The sequence below is a fragment of the Carlito syrichta genome, unplaced genomic scaffold (genome assembly GCF_000164805.1).
Source record: "Carlito syrichta isolate Samal-C Ts95f unplaced genomic scaffold, Tarsius_syrichta-2.0.1 Scaffold309091, whole genome shotgun sequence".
Classification (NCBI taxonomy): Eukaryota; Metazoa; Chordata; class Mammalia; order Primates; family Tarsiidae; genus Carlito; species Carlito syrichta.
In genome coordinates this window covers 633,475-652,468 of record NW_007253187.1, presented here as the reverse complement: position 1 = coordinate 652,468, position 18,994 = coordinate 633,475, and the positions used below count along the sequence as shown (strand labels likewise).

At 40.1% G+C, this 18,994-nt stretch overlaps 1 protein-coding gene across 3 annotated transcripts in view; it reads left to right on the top strand.

Annotated features, from left to right (window-relative positions):
• NLK (nemo like kinase) overlaps positions 1–18,994 on the top strand; it is a 165,575-nt gene that overhangs the window by 139,192 nt on the left and 7,389 nt on the right. For all 3 annotated transcript variants that reach the window (XR_002482452.1, XM_008066724.2, XM_008066723.2), the window contains exon 8: positions 9,238–9,324. Coding sequence is in view for 2 of the 3 variants with exons in the window: in XM_008066724.2 (XP_008064915.1) it covers positions 9,238–9,324 (87 nt within the window). In the remaining variant the exon portion in view is untranslated. The remainder of the gene's footprint in view (positions 1–9,237; positions 9,325–18,994) is intronic.

The window sequence follows — 18,994 nt, the reverse complement described above, 5'->3', positions numbered from 1 at the left end:
ACGATCCTTCCGCCTCAGCCTTCCAAGTAGCCGTAATTACAGGCATGCGCTACCACGCCCGGCTGATTTTTTGATTTATTGTAGAGATGAGATCTTGCTGCCCAGGCGGGTCTCGAGCCCGCGGGCTCAGGCAATTCACTCACCTCAGCCTCCCAAAGGCGCGGGATTATAGGCTGAGCCACCGAGCTCAGCTACTAAGCTTCTTTCAATTAGTTTTCATCTAAGTAGCTACTTAAATTACCATTTGCGTTAATAACAATACTTTCTAACAATAATTAGAAGTCTGCATTTTCCTAAACACTTCTTGTATATTAGCTTATTAAATTCTCATAATACTATAATGTAACATTATTATTTATTTTTACAAATGAGAGATAGAGGTTAAATAATATGCTTAAGGTCATAAGCCAGATCCTAAAAATAGGTATCTCTAATTCCAAAAACTGTGTTAGCCAGTATATACTGCCTACCAATACCTTCACAGCAGACTTATTAAAATTTCATTTGTATAATATATACAAGTAATATGTACAGACATATAAAATAAAACAAAAATTTTACAGAGCGTTAAAGTCATCGACAACTAACACCTCCAATCCCAGTCTACTCTAGATTAATTTGAGAATGTCTTTCCAGACATATTTTTCTATTCATTTATTTACATATATTTGTACAAATAGAAATATGGGATAGGGGCTTTTAAAAAATACAAATACAGTTGATCCATGAACACTACAGGGGCCTAGGTACACCAATCCTCCCCCACAGTTGAAAATCCATATATAAATTTTGACTCCCCAAAACTTAACTACTGACAGCCTACAGTTGACCAGAAGCCATACTGATAACATAAGCAGTTGATTAACATATATTTTATATATGTATTATACACTGTATTCTTGCAGTAAAGTGAGCCAGAGAAAATAAAATGTTATTAAAAATAATGAGGAAGAAAAAAATTTATTTACTAATCATTATGTGGAGGTGGATCATCATAAAGGTCTTCAACCTCATTGTTTTCATGTTGAGTAGGCTGAGGGGGGGAGGAAAAGGAGGAGTTGGTCTTGCTGTCTCAGGCGTGGCAGAAGTAGAAGGGGTGGAAAAGAGAGACACACTCAGTGTAACTTTTATTGAGAAAAAATTTACATATAAGTGGACCCACAAAATTCAAACCTGTGTTATTCAAGGGTCAACTGTATATATATATATGTATATATATAGAGAGAGAACCTAATTGTCTTAAAGTCGCCGATTACTGTGTCAAGTTAATTTATTTGTGTTGGCTGGTTAATATATATACTTACATGTGGTGTAATAATTAGGACTCTTTCCAATGAAACTCAGTTTAAACTGACTTAAGCAAAGAAGAGAACATATAGGCTCATATAACTGAAAGGCCTTAAGCTACAACTAACTTCAGGCCCTGCTGGAATTCAGGTTGTCAGTGATGTTCCATGCCAGGAATCTGACTTTCCTTTCCTGCTCTGTTTTCCTGTGTGTTGGCTTCATTTTTAGGCAGACTTGCCTTGTGTGTTTGCAAAGATAGAGCCAGCAGTCCAGGCCTGCATTCTGTTATCATAGCAATCCTTCTTTCTGGAAAGGGCTTCCCAAATAGCTCCAAAAAAAAAAATTTGGAAGGTTTCTGATTAGGAATGTGTTTGGTTGTAAGTAACAGGAAGTATTGCTTATGATGGTTTAAGAAGTTAAGAGTTCATTTTTTCCTCATATCAAAAAGTCTGGAGGTAGTTTGGAGCTGGTATAACAACTTACTTGTGTCAAGGATCCAGCTTTTTCTCATTTTCTGCTCTGCCAAATTTAGAATGTTGACTTCATACCCTTGCTTATCGCCTCAGAGTCACATTATAGCTGTAGCTTGTCCAGAAGTCACATCCATATTCAAAGCAAAAAAATGGAGAAAAGAAGACATGTCATTTTCCAGAACTGTGTCATATATGGCCTCCCAGCTGCAAAACAGACTAACAAATGAGTATTTAGCTTTTTTTTTGTCTTTTTTTTTTTTGAGTAGGAGTCTCATTCTGTTGCCCAGGCTGGAGTGCAATGGTACACTCACAGCCACTGCAGCCTCGACCTGCTGGGCTCAGGTGATCCTTCCACCTCAGCCTTCCAAGAAGCTAGAACTATAGTCATGCACCACCACGCCCAGCTAATTTTTCTTGACTTATTGTAGAGTCGAGGTCTCACCAAGTTGCCCAGTCTGGTCTTAAACCCCTGGGCTCAGGCAATCCTTTCGCCTTCGCCTTGTCCTCCCATAGTGCTGGGATTATAGGCATGAGCCACTGTGCCTGGCCAGTATTTAGTTTTTCTATCCTACATAATAAAGTCAGATAAGGGGAAAAAAAGGTTGAGGGCATTATTTGGGTTAGCTATTCCATTGTCGGTCCCTTGCCTGCTTTAGCCCATGTACCCATCTTGGTGCCAGACATGGTACTCAGGGGGGATAATATCATTTGATTGGGCAGGTCTGCATCAGATGCCCATTTTTGGAAGGATTTTTTGGAGTTTGGTTTGGTTTTGTTTTTTGAGTCAGAGTTTCACTCTGTCACTCTGGCTGGAATACAGGGGCACACTCACGACTGGGCTCAGGTGATGCTTTTACCTCAGACTTCTTAGTAGCTGGGACTACAGGTGCACACCATCTCTCCTGCCAGTTTTTTGATTTATTGTAGAGACAAGGTCTTACCAAGTTGTCCAGGCTGTTATCAAACTTCTGGACTTAGGCAACCCTCTGGCTTCCACCTTCCAAAGTGCTGGGATTGTAGACATGAGCCACCATACCCGGCCATTTTTGGAGTTAAGAGATTGAAATCAAGCCCAAACAAACCACTTGGTTTGAGAGTGAAAAAGTGGTGGTTCCCTAAAGGAGTGCTGGGCAGACAAAAGCACTATATGGTATTTTTTATTTATTGTTTCTTTTCTCCAACTCAAAACCTTGAATGAAGGGAAGCTTAGCTTCCAGAACCCAAGTGTTTATTAAGGAAGATACTTACTGAGGTACTGACCTATTAATAGGATTGAAGTCTGTTGTCAGCGTTTAGTCCTTTTGTTCTTCTAAGATTTAGGTCTTTGGTTTCTTCATCTTCTACCCAGTTAATTGTATCAGAAATAGATACAATATTTTCACTTCAATAAAAATAGTCCTGTCTCCTGACAGGGGCAATATCTTACATTTAATAGACTCAAAGGCTATTAGATAGTTTATTCAGTTCAAACGTATTTTATATTGTAGGGGTTTCTTTTATGTCACCCTAGAGTGCTTAGTATAGCATACTGTGCACTGTGCACTCAGCTAATATTGCTGACTGATCATCACAGCTTCTTTGCTGCCAGATAAGGTCTAAAACCTAAATGTAGTTGGATGAGATCTAATTGGAAGTCTACTCAGGACACTTGCACAGCCTGGCCGACTCTGCTGTAGCAAGCAGCACTCTACACTTAGCTTATGACTGTGGCATATCATTTAGGGCCATTCACCCAAGTCCAAAAGCTCATCCTTGCTTCATTTCACTGACAATCATAGTCATTAATAGAGCACTCCATATACCCCTTCCTATCCTCATGACTCAGCACTGGCACCCACTCACTCCTACATTGCTAAGTGACTTATAAACTTGCAGAACAAACAGAAAACGAAGCTGTTTATTTTAAAGGAGGAAAATTAACATTTGTGAATGTTGGGAGAATTTGTAAAATCATTTCCAAATGAGATATTTAGGACATATTTCGAAGCATTCTATTTTTTGTTTTATTCAAATTGATTCTATTCCACGTGTGATCAACATAAACTTCTTGTCTGGTTTTAGCCTTAATGACTGGTGAATTAGAGGGAAGAAAATGAACTTAGAAATGCAGGATCTCTAGCACTGCGTTTTTTTCAGTAGAGCCAATGCTAGAAACTAAAGTATAAATGACTGTGTTTCTGAAGAAGTAGTGGCATGAATGAACTGACATAAACATGGAAAAGAAGAACATATATAATATGACTGTTCTAAACTGAATTCATAGCCTTACTTTTAGTGTATTTGTTGGAGTATACTCTGGGTAAGGAGAGACATTTAAAATTTCAGGTAGCTTAACATCCACTGATTTGATTTTCTCAATCCCCCTTCCCCTTCCATTCCATATGCTGTCATCCTCGGATCTTAAAATTTTTGCCTTCTAATTTGTTCTCTATCCTCCATTCACTACCATCTGAAACTACGTTTTTGCCTGTCATTTTTGCCTACCAAAAAGGACTTAGTCATCTTTGTTGCTTCAGCCCCTAACCCAGAGCCTGACATTTGGTGAATGTTAAATGATTAACAATGATATTAGTAGTTAGAGATGTGTGTGTTGGTACTGTTTAATAGGTAAGAAAGCCAAGCCTTGAGTAACTTAACCAACAGTGATGGCGGAATTAGAATTTAAACCCATGTCTCCTAGTACTCATTCCCATATTCCCTTCCCTAAGCTATAACATACCTCTACAACAAAAGAGGAAGAGGGGTGGTTTCTGTTTAAGAGTAGGAGAAAGATAATGAGACATTTTGGTTATAAGAATTGTCTAGCACATGCCTGTAGTTCCAGCCACTTGGAAGGCTGAGGCGGAAGGATCTCCTGAGCCCAGCAGGTCAAGGCTGCAGTGGCCTTGAGTGTGCCACTGCCCTCTAGCCTGGGCGACAGAGTGAGACTCGACTCAAAAAAAAAAAAAAACAACTTAGGTTCAGACATGTTGATTTATCTAATTAGTTAACAATGAGACAGAGCTAGAACCCCTACCTAATTTTATCTCTATAACTCCTTGATCCTAAAAAAAGATTTTGTATAGTAAATAATTACTTCCTGATGATTCTGAGGTATCTTCTTGTTGGATTTTCTTATGTGGTTTTTGTTAGAAAGGCAGATATTTAAAATACTTGATATTAGCAGTTGTCATAGCAGGATTCTGAGGTTCCTCAGAGACATTTTAGTATTCTGCTTCTCTTATTTCTGGTGTTATGGAGAGGTTGACCAACATGAGACTTTCTTATGCTGCTATTCCTAGCCTTCCAGTGTTCAAATAGCAGGTGCTTTCTGTGATACTTTGAATTTCCATCTACTGACAAGCCAGAAAATATAAGACAGGATTCCCCACAGGAAATACATGAGAGTTTCCAAGTAAAACTTGCTTCCAGTTTGCCTCAGAATTAATAATGGCCTTGTTCAAATGGCTAGATTTCCCCAAATCATAAATCAAACCTCTTCCCCCACTAGAGGTTCTGCACTCCCATTAATGGACTGTTAATGATGTAGTAACACCAGGTGCAATGGCTTATGTCTATAATCCCAGCACTTTGAAGGGCCAAACCAGGAGGACTGCTTGAGATTAAGAGTTTGAGACCAATGTGGACAACATAGCAAGACCTTTTTCTGTACAAAAAAATGCAAAAACTTAGCCAGCTGTGGTGGCATGTACCTGTAGTCCCAGCTATTCAAGAGACTGTGGTGAGAAGATCCTGGTTGCAGTGAACTATGATCATGTCACTGCACTCTAGCCTGGGTGACAAAGTGAGACTCTGTCTTAAAAACTAAAACATTGATGTAGTAACAAAATGTGCATGCTCTAACTCTAATATGATATGATGAAGTGGTATCTACAGAAGAGATCAGTACTAATCAAGATACCATCATGTTCATGTATGGGTTTTTGGTTTTTGTTCTTTTATTTATTTATTTATTTGAGTTGGAGTCTCACTCTGTCACCCAGACTGGAATGCAGTGGCCGCTCCCAGCCTCGACTTGCTGGACTCCAGTGATCTTTCCACCTCAGCCTTCCAAGTAACCAGAACTATAGGCGCGCGCTACCACGCCCGGCTAATTTTTTTGATTTATCGTAGAGATGAGGTCTCACCAAGATGAACCCGCAGGCTCAGGCAATTCACTCACCTCGGCCTCCCAAAGCGTGGGATTACAGGCTGAGCCACCGAGCCCAGCCTGTTTTTTGTTCTTGAAATGAGAGAAACACATATGATTTTGAAACTCTCTTTTGGCTGGGCACAGTGGCTCACGCAGCTTGGGAGATGGAGGCAAGAGGATTGCCTGAGCCCGGGGGTTCAAGACCAGCCTGGGCAACATGGTGAGACCTCTTCTCTACAATAAATCAAAAAATTAGCTGGGCGTGATGGCACGCTCCTGTAGTTCCTGCTACTTGGAAGACTGAGGTAGAAGAATCGCCTGAGCCCAGCAGGTCGAGGCTACAGTGGCCGTGAGTGTGCCACTGCACTCCAGCCTGGGCGACAGAGTTGAGACTTCAACTCAAAAACAAAATAATAACTCTCTTTTGAGCTTTCTCCACAAGCCTAGAGCTATGTATTATAATCATAATGAAGCAGTCTTGAGCATTATACAGAATAGGAAGCCCCACAACTACGAAAGGGTGCTCTAGTTGAGATGATTTCTTAAAAGTTCAAAGTTTTGTAAGGAATCCCTGAAGAAGCAGATGATGTAAGAAGTATTTAGAGAAGCTGGGCTTGGTGGCATTCACCTATAGTCTCAGCTTCATAGGAGGCTAAGGCGGGAGGATCACTGAACCCAGAAGTTCAAGTTCAGCCTAGGCAACATAGTAAGACCCTCATCTCTCTCTCTCTCTCTCTCTCTCTCTCTCTCTCTCTCTCTCTCTCTCTCTCTCTCTCTCTCTTTTTTTTAAAGGAGAAGGTATAGCATTTAGAGCTAATAGGAAAGGATCAGATTCAGAAAAAATGTAGTTTGCGGTACTGAACCTCTTCACTTTCCAAAGCACAGTAAAAGTCAGTACCCCTAAAGTTAAGGTTTTCTGCTGGGCTCGGTGGCTCAGCCTGTAATCCCACACTTTGGGAGGCTGAGGTGAGTGGATTGCCTGAGTTCGCAGATTCAAGACCTGCCTGGGCAACTTAACGAGACCTCATCTCTACAATAAATCAAAAAATTAGCTGGGCGTGGTAGCGCGCTCCTATAGTTCCAGCTACTTGGAAGGCTGAGGCGGAAGGATCGCCGGAGCCCAGCAGGTCAAGGCTGCAGTGGGCAGGAGTGTGCCACTGCACTCTAGTCTGGGCGACACAGTGAGATTCCAACTCAAAAAAAAATAAGTTAAGGTTTTCTTTAGGCCAGACTTTGACTTTTTATTTAAGCTAATTTTTAAAGTTTTGACCTACCAGTCTTGTCTGGCCACAGAAAGGTTATGAGCAGAAGCCAGTTCTAAAAGCCATTAGGAAAACAATTTACTCCACTAAGAGATTAGTTTCTTTTTTTTTTTTTTTTTTTTTTTTTTTTTAATAATTAATCAGTATTTTTATTATAGTTTTGTGGGGTACAGTTAAGGGAGATTAGTTTCTTTTTAAAAAATAAAATGGTGTGCCAGGCTTGGTGAGTCAGCCTGAATCCCAGCACTTTGGAAGGCCAAGGCAAGTGGATTGTCTGAGCCCGGGGGTTCGAGACCAGCCCAGGCAACTGGTGAGACCTCATCACTACAATAAATTTTAAGGAAAAAAAAAAGTTAGCTGGGCGTGGTAGTACACGCCTGTAGTTCCAGCTACTTGGAAGGCTGAGGCGAAAGAATCACTGGAGCCCAGCAGGTTGATGCTGGGGTGGCCGTGAGTGTGCCACTGCACTCCAGCCTGGGCGATGGAGTGAGACTCCAACTCAGTCTATCAATCAATCAATGTGTGAAAACCAAGCCAATAATTATTTGGCCATATACCTACAACATATAAAACTTGTGGGATAATCCCACTGCCAAAGGTTATATTTAGCATTAGAAGGGGTGTCTGAACATTTTTTATTGCCTTAATTCCTTCCTTTTTTATGTTAAGAGATAAAGAAATTACTTTTGTAAGAGACAGAGCAATGGTGCCATTCTCCTGCTCCAACCCCTGACTCTCCTAAAGTGAAATAGAAGCTTTATAAGCCTTTTCAAGTTATCAAAGCCATCTCCCTGCCTCAGCACAAGAGGGTCAGATATGTTCATGTGGATATGCCTATCATTTATGAAAGACAATTATTGAGTGAGAAATCAATGCTGAAGGCAATTCAAGTTGAACCCTCAAAACCAGTGGTGCCAAACACAAAGGCAGAGATGAGAGGATTGCCTGAGCTCAGAGGTTCAAGACCAACCAGAACACCTTGGAAAGACCTCGTAAATTTAAAAAATTAGCTGAGTGCTGTGGTGTACGTCTGTAGTTCCAGCCACTTGGAAGGCCAAGGTGAAAAGCTCGCCTGAGCCCAGCAGTTGCTCCAGCCTGGGCAACAGAGTGAGACTCCAACTTTAAACAAACAAAAAAGTGGTATACTTTCTTAGACAATTTTGTAAATTCCTGAGTGTCCTACTCCTTTAGGACTAGTTTAGCACCTTTTATGGTAATGTTATGCTTATAGTTTACCTGCTCTGCATGTGGCCAGGGTTTTAAATTTTTCTCCCATCCCAGGCATGTTTGGTCTTCCTTTCTTGCTAAAGCATTTAAGATATAAGGCTGGCTAAAACCTATTTTTGGCTATGCTCCGAGCCCATTCTTTTTATAACGTCAAGATGATATATGAGCTTCTATATTTCATTGGGGGTTTGGGTTTTCATTCTGAAGTCTCCCATCTATATACGTTAAATAAATTTGTATGTCTTTTTTTCTTTTCTTTTTTTTTTTGAGTTGGAGTCTCACTCTGTTGCTCAGACTGGGAGCCACCACAGCCTCGACCTGCTGGGCTCCGGCGATCCTTCCGCCTCAGCCTTCCAAGTAGCTGGAACTATAGGTGTGCACTACCACGCCCGGCTAATTTTTTTTTTTTTAATTTATTGTAGAGATGAGGTCTCACCAAGTTGCCCAGGCAGGTCTCGAACCCGCGGACTCAGGCAATCCACTCACCTCAGCCTCCCAAAGCGTGGGATTATAGGCTGAGCCACCGAGCCTGGCTGTCTTTTTTTCTATTAATAAAAAGACATAAGGCTAACAGGAGCACCTTATTTATAAGATTAGTTTTCATTTTTCATAGGCTTTTTAGCGCTTTATCCTACAATTGGTAATCTTGCAATATAAAATAAACTACTCAAAGTAAGTGACAATTGTTGCTTTTGAAGACAGGTTAATGAGAGGGACACTTGTTCCCCTTTAATTTAGACTTATGTATACACATTGTCTTTGGAGCTGAGTACTTACCTTGTCATAAATTGGCTGTATTCCATGTCTGTTTACACAAAGGCTTACTTAAATATTTTAATTTTTAATTTTTTCACAGCCATCTCTTCCCGTACTCTATACCCTGTCTAGCCAGGCTACTCACGAAGCTGTTCATCTCCTTTGCAGGATGTTGGTCTTTGATCCAGTAAGTAGTGTTTATTTTTATACTTTTAATGAATTAAAAAATACATATGTTCTCAGAGAAACAACCCGGATTTGAATAGGTTGGCAATGTAAATAATGAATTTTCAAAAGATAAACATCAATCCCCAGTTTCATGTACATCTTGCTCATCACTCAGTTTGATTATTAACACATAAGAGCATAAGTGAAGAGATAAAGAACTGTACTGTTCTTACTTATCTCGATATTTGTAAAAGGAGTTTGACACCAAGTTAAATCAGGACAAAAACATTTTTAAGGTTATTTGAAAAAAATCTGCCTATTATATTGCATAAGGAAATGTTTACTCTGGGTTGTTGAGATTGAAGCTTTCCAAATACCCTTTTTGGACTTGACACTTCTGGGACCTACTCTAAATTGAACTGCAAGTTCAGCTCTTCATTTGTTCATTCTTCCAAAGAATATTTATTATTCACATCTGTGCCAATAACTATTGTCAAAGAAGACTCAAAAATGGAAGCATTTAGAAATTTTTTCTTGCCAAGAATACAAGAAAGTTACCAAATACAAAACACAACAGGTATTTAAAGGATTTTTAAAACCCACAGAATTGCCAAAGTAATCAAGTTTACAGAAAATTACCACATTCACAAAGGTCATAACTGTCTTCAGACATCAGCATAACAAAGATTAGAGATAAAAATGTTCTGTTAGGGAGTTCAGGTTTGTGAGAAACAGTTAAGTTTTTATTATTTGGTAGAACAGAACCAATTAGTGTGACCCAAGTTGTTTTTGTGACATCTCAGAGTACAGTATGGTTTTTTTTAATGTGTTTATTTGGTGTTCATTTCTTTTACTGTGGTATGTAAAGTGTTTAGTGATACTGTAAGCAAGACAGTCTCGCACAGTCTCTTTGTGGTCAAGTTCCCTCCATTAAGAGCAGTTTCAAGCCGGGCTCGGTGGCTCAGCCTGTAATCCCGCGCCTTTGGGAGGCTGAGGTGAGTGGATTGCCTGAGCCTGCGGGTTCGAGACCCACCTGGGCAGTGAGACCTCATCTCTACAAAAAATCAGCCGGGCGTGGTGGCGCCTGCCTGTAATTCCGGCTACTTGGAAGACTGAGGCGGAAGGATCACCGGAGCCTAACAGGTCGAGGCTGCAGTGGCCAGAAGCGGCCACTGCACTCCAGTCTAGGCGACCGAGTGAGACTCCAATTCAAAAAAAAAAAAAAAGAATAGTTTCAATCATATAACTTGCTTAATGAGGTAGTGATTTAATATTGTTTGATATTTTGTTTTATTTGGCAAGTTAATCTGCATAGCTAACAGAAGATACTAATACATAAAGAACCTCCTTTTATATGGTTAACAAAATTAAAGCTGTATGAAATTCAGGATTCAGAGATCTGTTCATAATGGATTTTGTAAAGGCCCTAGGATTAAAATTTATGTGTTAGAAATATTTTATTCTCTCTCTTAGTTCTATTTAGATGAGGAACCAAGAACCATATAATTTGTCTATGCCAAGTTTGCTTGCAATGCTTATAGCTGTAAGATATGCTCTTTCTCTGAGATCCTGTGTTTATTAATGTGCCTGATTTGCTAGGAAGTCAGTTTTTACAATCTTTAAGGCTGGAATTTTCTAAGCTGTAAAGCAAGTACCAAGCACATTTTCCTGGGAGACCTTTTAGACATAAGTTCTACATGTGAAATGTAAAATGTAGTCTTTGTTCCTTAACAGTAGGATTATCATACCTAATTAAATGAAACTTTTGGTGTGGTCATAGTTACAAAGATTTTTCTGGCCGGGCTCGGTGGCTCAGCCTGCAATCCCGTGCCTTTGGGAGGCTGAGGTGAGTGGATTGCCTGAGCCCATGGATTCGAAACCCGCCTGGTCAGCGAGACCTCATCTCTAGAATAAATCAAAAAATCAGCCAGGCATGGTAGCGCATGCCTGTAATTCCAGCTACTTGGACAGCTGAGGTGGAAGGATCGCCGGAGCCCAGCGGGTCGAGGCTGCAGTGACCGGGAGCGGCCACTGCACTCCAGTCTGGGTGACAGAGTGAGACTCCAACTCAAAAAAAAAAAAAAAGATTTTTCTGTAAGAAGGAGGTCAGATTTGTCTGTTAAAGAGGAGTACATATTCTTATTGAATCTATGGACATAACTACCTGCTCATTAAAAAATATATTTAATGTGTACTACGTAATAATTAACCATTTTTATCATTGTCTTGTAGAGTAAAGCCAACCAATGGTTGACCTGAGGTTCAGTTCAGTTCTGTTCAGTTCTGAGGGTACAGTCAGAACAAGAAACCATTTAAAGAGGATTTCATTCTGATTTTAACTTGTTAAATTTAAGCCAGGATTGATGGCTCACCCCTGTAATCTCAGCACTTAGGGAGGCTGAGGCAGGAGGATCACTTGATGCCAGAAGTTCAAGACCAGACAGGACAACAAAGCTACCAATATATGTCACTTAATGATATGCTGATCATGAAGCAAGCAGCTGTCTACCATGATGAACTGAAAATTTGTCTCTACTTAAAAAACAGAAAAATTAGGCAGGCATGGTGGCACATATGTATAGTCCCAGCAACTTCAGAGGCCGAGGTAGGAGGATTGCTTGATCCCAGGAGGTCGAGGCTGCAGTGAGCCATGACTGTGTTACTGTGCTCCAGCCTGGTGACAGAGTAAGACCCTGTCTTTAAACAAACAAAAAAACCCGTTAAATTGAAAGTTAACAATACATTAAGAAGAAATGAGGTTTCAAAAAAATTCCATGAAAAACAGATCATTAACATTAAGTTGAGACCAAGTCCAACCCCAGCCCAGCAAGATGGCGCTGCCCATGCTGCTGTGAACCTTCTCCCCGTTGCTGCCCCCCGCCCCCACCAGGCTCCCGAGCACCGCTTCAGTGTGGTCAAAGTTCTACGTGCAGGATTCACCAAATGCCGAACCCAGCTGGTTGAAGGTTGGGTTGGCCCTGAGCACCTCCAGCTTCTTGTGGTTCTGTCTCATCAAACGACATAATGATATTTTAGAGTATAAAAGAAGAAATGGGTTGGAATAAACTTTTGAAATACTAATGCAGTATGTTCCATAAACTGATTATTAATAGTTCCTCTGGATTCACCATGTGCTGAGTTGTAAATGTGAAAGGAAAAGTTATATGTAAATATGTGTCAAGTCAGCATTTGTGTTTTGCATCATTAAAGTTTTTAAAAAGTAAAAAATATTATTAAATCAGTGTATTCATTTAGTCTGAGGTAACTAGTTAATTCTAGTTTTGTTGATCTTGAGTTAAGCAGTCTACTGCCACAATATGTCTGCTCTTAGACTGAAGCATTACTGGAAAAGTTACTTGGTTCAGTCTAAGAGGTGGTTCTCTGTAGTGAGATATACACACAGAGAAGTTGAGCATTCCTAATCTGAAAATTTGAGTGCCAACATGACACCACAAATTTACTGACCTCATGTGACAGGTCGCAGTCAAATACAGGTGCACAATACACAGTTTGTTTGGCATCCCCAAGAGAAAAAAGACCCTCCCACTTTCTTCAGCTGGGATTTATTTTTTTGGAACATGCTCAGATTCCACCATGTACATGTGTCCACAAAAAATAACAAAATGGTATGTGTGTAGGCTGGACATGCCAACAACATATTTCCCACAATGCCCCATTAATGCTCATTACTCACTGTGTTTTTGCTTATTCTTTGTTCTATAGTATAAAGATATTGTTGAAAGTGTCAAAAAAGCCTGCAGATGCCCCTGTGGGTGACAGTAATAAGAAAAAGAGGAAGCACTTATGTTTATCTAATTACAGAAAGTCAAGCTGTTAGAGAAACTGGACAGTGTTTAGGCGTGAAACACCTTAGAGAAGAGTCTTGTTGATTGTTATAGACACTGAGTCTTAAAAAAGAAAAAAAAAAAAGCCGGGCTCAGTGGCTCAGCCTGTAATCCCGCACTTTGGGAGGCTGAGGTGAGTGGATTGCCTGAGCCTGCAGGTTCGAGACCTGACTGGGAAACTTGGCGAGCCCTCATCTGTACAATAAATCAAAAAGTTAGCTGGGCGTGGTAGTGCATGCCTGTAGTTCCAGCTACTGGAAGGCTGAGGCGGAAGGATAGCAGAGCCCAGCAGGTCGAGGCTGCAATGGCCGGGAGCGGCCACTGCACTCCAGTCTGGGTGACAGAGTGAGACTCCAACTCAAAAAAAAAAAAAAAGAAAAGAAAGAATATGGTGTTGGAATGACCACTATATATGACCTGAAGAAACAGAAAGATAAACTGTTTAAGTTCTATGCTGAAAGTGATAAACAGAACTTAATGAAAAATTTTTTAAAACACTGCATAAAGCAAAAAACGAAAATCTCCATCACATATTTATAGACTAGATCTGCCTTCACGTCTCTTAATGATATGCTGATCATGAAACAAGCAAAGGTCTGTCATGCTGAACTGAAAACTCAGGCTGGCTACAGAAATTTAAGAGAAGACAGACAATGGCATTAAACTTTTAAAGATTTGTGGTGGTAAGACGTGTGCTGATCACAAAGCAGCGGAAATAAATTAATTGACAAGTTTGCTAAAGTCATTACTGTTGAAATCTGACATCAACCAGAACACATCCATAGTGCTGGTGAAACACTGTTTTGGCATTATTGCTCCAGAAAGACACTGATTATCTGATGAGACACCCATATAGGAAGTAAGGATGCCAAGGACAAAGTAACAGTGCTGAGATATGCTGATGCAGCAGTCACACATAAGTGTAGATTTGCTATGATAGGTAAAAGCTTGCATCCTTGCTGCTTCAAAGAGTGAATTTCTTACCATTCTTTATTAATGCTAACCAAAAGGATTGGATCACCAGGGACATCTTTTCTGGTTTGTATCAGTCATTCTGTATCAGCAACTTATGCTCATTGCAGGGAAGCTGGACTGGATGATAATTGTAAGATTTTGTTATTCCTTGACAACTGTTGTGCTCATCCTCCAGCTGAATTTCTCATCCAAAATAATGTTTATGCCACATACTTTCCCCTAAATATGACTTTGTTAATTAAGCTATGTGACCAGGTTATCCTTAAATCAATGAAGACTAAATATGAAAACACTTTCTTGGACAGCCGTATATGCTGTTGCCAACACTGGGAACACAGGGACTAAAGATACAGTTGTGCGACCTCTGACCTGCAACTATGTTCAGTAATAATGATAAATAAGGTGGCGACTTGGAAGAATTCCTTCGGCATGTCATGTGAAAGAAAATGATATCTGATCTCTTTACAAATGCAAAAAATATGCACCTTCAGAGTACATCCGTGAGCTTGGAAGAAGTGGGTATAAAGGAAGTTTTTAATAATGAAGCTCCAGTTGTTCGTTCATTGACCAATGGTAAAATAACTGAAGTAGTTCTGAATCAAGGTGACAGTGATAATAATGACAACGAGAATGGCATCATTCTCCTTCTTGGTTTGGCTAGGGGGAAAAAAGATGATGTTAACACTGCAGGAAAAAAAATGCCTATAGACAACATGGTGAAAATGTGTGATGGGCTTATTGAAGGTCTAGAACAGTATGCATTCATAACAGAACAAGAAATCATGTCAGTTTATAAAATCAAAGGGAAACTTCTAAGACAAAAACTATTGCTAATGAGGCCAATGACTCTAGAGGAAACATTTAAAAAGCCATGCAGCAAAATGTCTCCTCATCCCTAGAGGATCCACTTCCCTCAACTGTTTTCTGATATTTCTTCTCACCTAAAAAAAAAGGTTTTTTTTACAGTATACAGTTTAACCTTTTCATTAAAACATAGCATTATAGGTAGAGACTGAAAGCTTGCTGTTGTTTGTTGTTGCTATTGTTTAGCAGCTGATACAGGTATTCTGGTGATGCTTCTGTGCTGCTTAGTTATCCTGAACAAAATTTTTTGCTGTGCTAATGGTATGTCACATTTTTTACTGTAAAGTACTTCTGTGTGAATAAGTGTAAGAAAATGATTGCATATCATATCAGTAACATATAAATTCAATCCTGGATGATAATGATGCTAGACAACAACAGATTGTCCACATGGGTGGCTGACAGTGACACCTTTGCTTTTTGGTTGTTCAGTGTACACAACTTTGATTCATGCACAAAATTATTTAAAATATTGTATAAAATTACCTTTGGACTATATGTATAAAGTGTATATGAAACAAACTGGCATAGGTCCTATCAAGGTATCTCATGAAGTATATGCAAATATTCCAAAATCCAAGATAAAAAACACTCTGTTCCCAAGCATTTTGGATAAGGTATAATCAACCTGTATATATACTCATGAGTTTATTCCCTGATGACAATAGTCAGTAGTACCTGATACAGTCATTTACTGAGGTCCTTGTAAGATTTCTTTAGAAGAAAAATATTTCTTTTAGAAGAAAAATTGTTTCTGATTTTTAGTTTGTAGCTGGGACCTTTAGGCAAATATAAGGAAAAAGGAGAAACTACCAGAGGATAAGGTTAAAGGGCTCTGGTTTTGTTTTGTTTTTTCTTTTTCATCAGAGTCTCACTCTGTTACCCAGGCTGGAGTGCAGTGGCATGCTCACAGCCACTGCAGCTTCAGCCTGCTAGGTTCAAGTAATCCTTCCACCTCAGCCTCCCAAGGAGCTGGAACTATAGGTGCGTGCCACCACACCCAGCTAATTTTTGTGTATTGTAGAGACAAAAATTTATTGTAGAGATGAGATCTCGACAAGTTGCCCAGACTGGTCTTGAACCCCTGGACTCAGGCATTGCTCTCACCTCTTCCTCCCAAAGTGCTGGGATTACAGGCATGAGCCACCCCACCCAGCTCTGGTTCTTTCATGATAAAAATATCAACAATATTTAATTGAATTTTTAATTAAATTGAATTGCCTTTAATATCTGAAGGAAATAGTCAAATAGTATTTTTAAAGCACAATAAGTAACAGTAATGTTTAGAAATTTAAAGAAAACAATTTCCTTTTTTCCCTTGACAAGCAAAACATCCATTTTCTTGCATATATGTACATCTTCCTACCATCAAACACATTCTTATTTACATTTAAAAATATATATATGGCTGGGCTCAGTGGCTCAGCCTATAGTCCCAGCACTTTGGGAGGCTGAGGCGAGTGGATCTCCTGAGCCCACGGGTTCGAGACCAGCCTCGGCAACTTGTCGAAATCTCATCTCTACAATAAATTTTAAAATTAGCCAGGTGTGGTAGTGTGCACCTGTAGTTCTGGCTACTTGGAAGGCTGAGGCAGAAGGATCGCCGGAGCCCAGCAGGCCGAGGCTGCAGTGGCCATGAGTGTGCCACTGCACTCCAGCCTGGGCGACAGAGTGAGACTCCAACTCAAAAAAGAAAAAAAGAAATACAGTATTTTATATATTTAAAATGGAAGATTTTATCAGCTTTTATTCAAAAGTAAAGAAGCCAATTTTGATAAGGCAAGAATACCTAGGATAGAAACAGGTGTCCATGCCTGTTACAAATGTTGATCAGTTAAAGAAACAAGATAAACACAGTATGTAATGAAGATATATAATATTAGTTAAGTACCACTAGATCCCTCAATAGAGCACCATTATTGAAAATCTGAGTAATTTTGTGATTACTTTCTCAATTTAGCAGAACAGTTTCTTCTTTTTTGATGTTCGTACCCCTTATAAACTGAGAGTGTCTTTCTTTAGCCTTATTTGAAAAGTTCCAAAGAAACATTTAATATATTTAAGAAACAGAAGTCAATCATTGCATGCCAGGGATTGGATTTACTTTTTGTTCAAAGGTTCCTAGGTAAAACACTTTAGAGGAACAGATATTGGTGCACAGAGTATGCTATCAAGAGTCAAGGAAACACCAAAATCTTCTCATTCCTGCATTCTCCAGTTTCAGGAAATTCACAGTTTGCAGACACACAAAAGGCTAACACAGGAACCAGATTTCAGCTGTTGGTGGTAGCAGATTGGGACCCAGGTTCTGACATCCGCCACCTGACAGAAATGACTTAATGGTCAGATGATAAAATTAAAATCCAGATTAAATCACTGCTGCCACTGGTGTGGACAGTTGGCATACTTAGTCACGAATAGACTTGACCAGCAACTAGGTGTGTGCAAAAGCCAGAGAGGTCAGTCTCAAATGTGAGGCTGACCAGAAGAGTCAAGGAAAGAGGAGCTGAGGGTTCTGAGGGGTCCAGAACAGGGCATGGTACACTGTCAGCCTGCTTGTTTCTTTGAGTTCAAACAGTGGAACACTACCCCAGTGGACTTCTAGGAATAGCTGTCAAAGAAAGGCTCAGACTTTTCTAGAAAAAAAAATAAGGAAAAAACTTACTTGCTAAGATTGCAAGGGAGTCAGACTTCAGAAGAGCTAGATCGCGGCCGGGCTCGGTGGCTCAGCCTGTAATCCCAGCACTTTGGGAGACCAAGGTGAGTGGATTGCCTGAGGGTTCAAGACCCGCCTGGGCAACTTGGTGAGACCTCATCTCTACAATAAATAAAAAAAATTAGCCGGGCGTGGTAGCATGTGCCTGTAGTTCCAGCTACTTGGAAGGTTGAGGCGGAAGGATTACTGGAGCCAGCAGGTCGAGGCTGCAGTGGCCGGAAGCGGCCACTGCTCTCCAGTCCAGTCTGGGTGACAGAGTGAGACTCCGACTCAAAAAAAAAAAGAAGAGCTAGATCACCAAATATAAAGCATAACAGGTATTGAAAAAAACCAAGGTTATCAAGTTTACATTTGTCTGTTCATGGTAGATAAACAGTCACTTTCTTCTGTGATTACCTTTTTTTTCTTTTTGAGTTGGAGTCTCACTCTTGCCCAGGCTAGAGTGCAGTAGCATGCTCATGGCCACCCCAGCATCAACCTGCCAGGCTCCAGCGATCCTTCTGCCTCAGCCTTCCAAGTAGCCGGAACTACAGGCGTCCGCTACCATGCCTGATTAATTTTTTTTTTTTTAATTGTAGAGATGAGATCTCACCAAGTTGCTCGGGCTGGTCTCGAACCCGCAGGCTCAGGCAATCAACTCGCCTTATCCTCCTAAAATGCTGGGATTACAGTTCTGTGATTATCTTATCTTGAAAGGTCATGACATGCCTTTTTACATCACCATAACAAAAATCAGAGATAAAAATATTTTAGGGACTCCAGGTTTGTGGAAAATTTTTAATATTTCAGGATGATCCCATTACTTTAGGTTTGAGTACAAAATTGTGTTTTTTAAAGTGTGTTATGTGAAGTGCTTGATCATATTGGAATCAGGGCAAAGCATCAGTTTTTATTCTATTCTGTACTAATAAATTCATCCTTCAAAATTTACTTTCAAGCCAGACTTGATGGCTCAGCCTGTAATCCCCGCACTTTGGGAGGCCAAGGCAAGTAAATTGCCTGAGCCCACGGGTTCGAGACCAGCCTGGGCAACTTGGTGAGACCTCATCTCTACAATAAATTTAAAAATTAGCCAGATGTGGTAGCGTGCACCTGTAGTTCCAGCTATTTGGTAGGCCGAGGTGGAAGGATCACCTGAGCCCAGCAGGCTGATGCTGGGGTGGCCGTGATCTTGCCACTACACTCTAGCCTGAGTGATGGAGTGAGACTCCAACTCAAAAAAAAAAATTTAGGTCTTCTTAGCTGAAAGAAAGGACAATTTCTTCCTTTAATTTTTTTTTTTTTTTTTT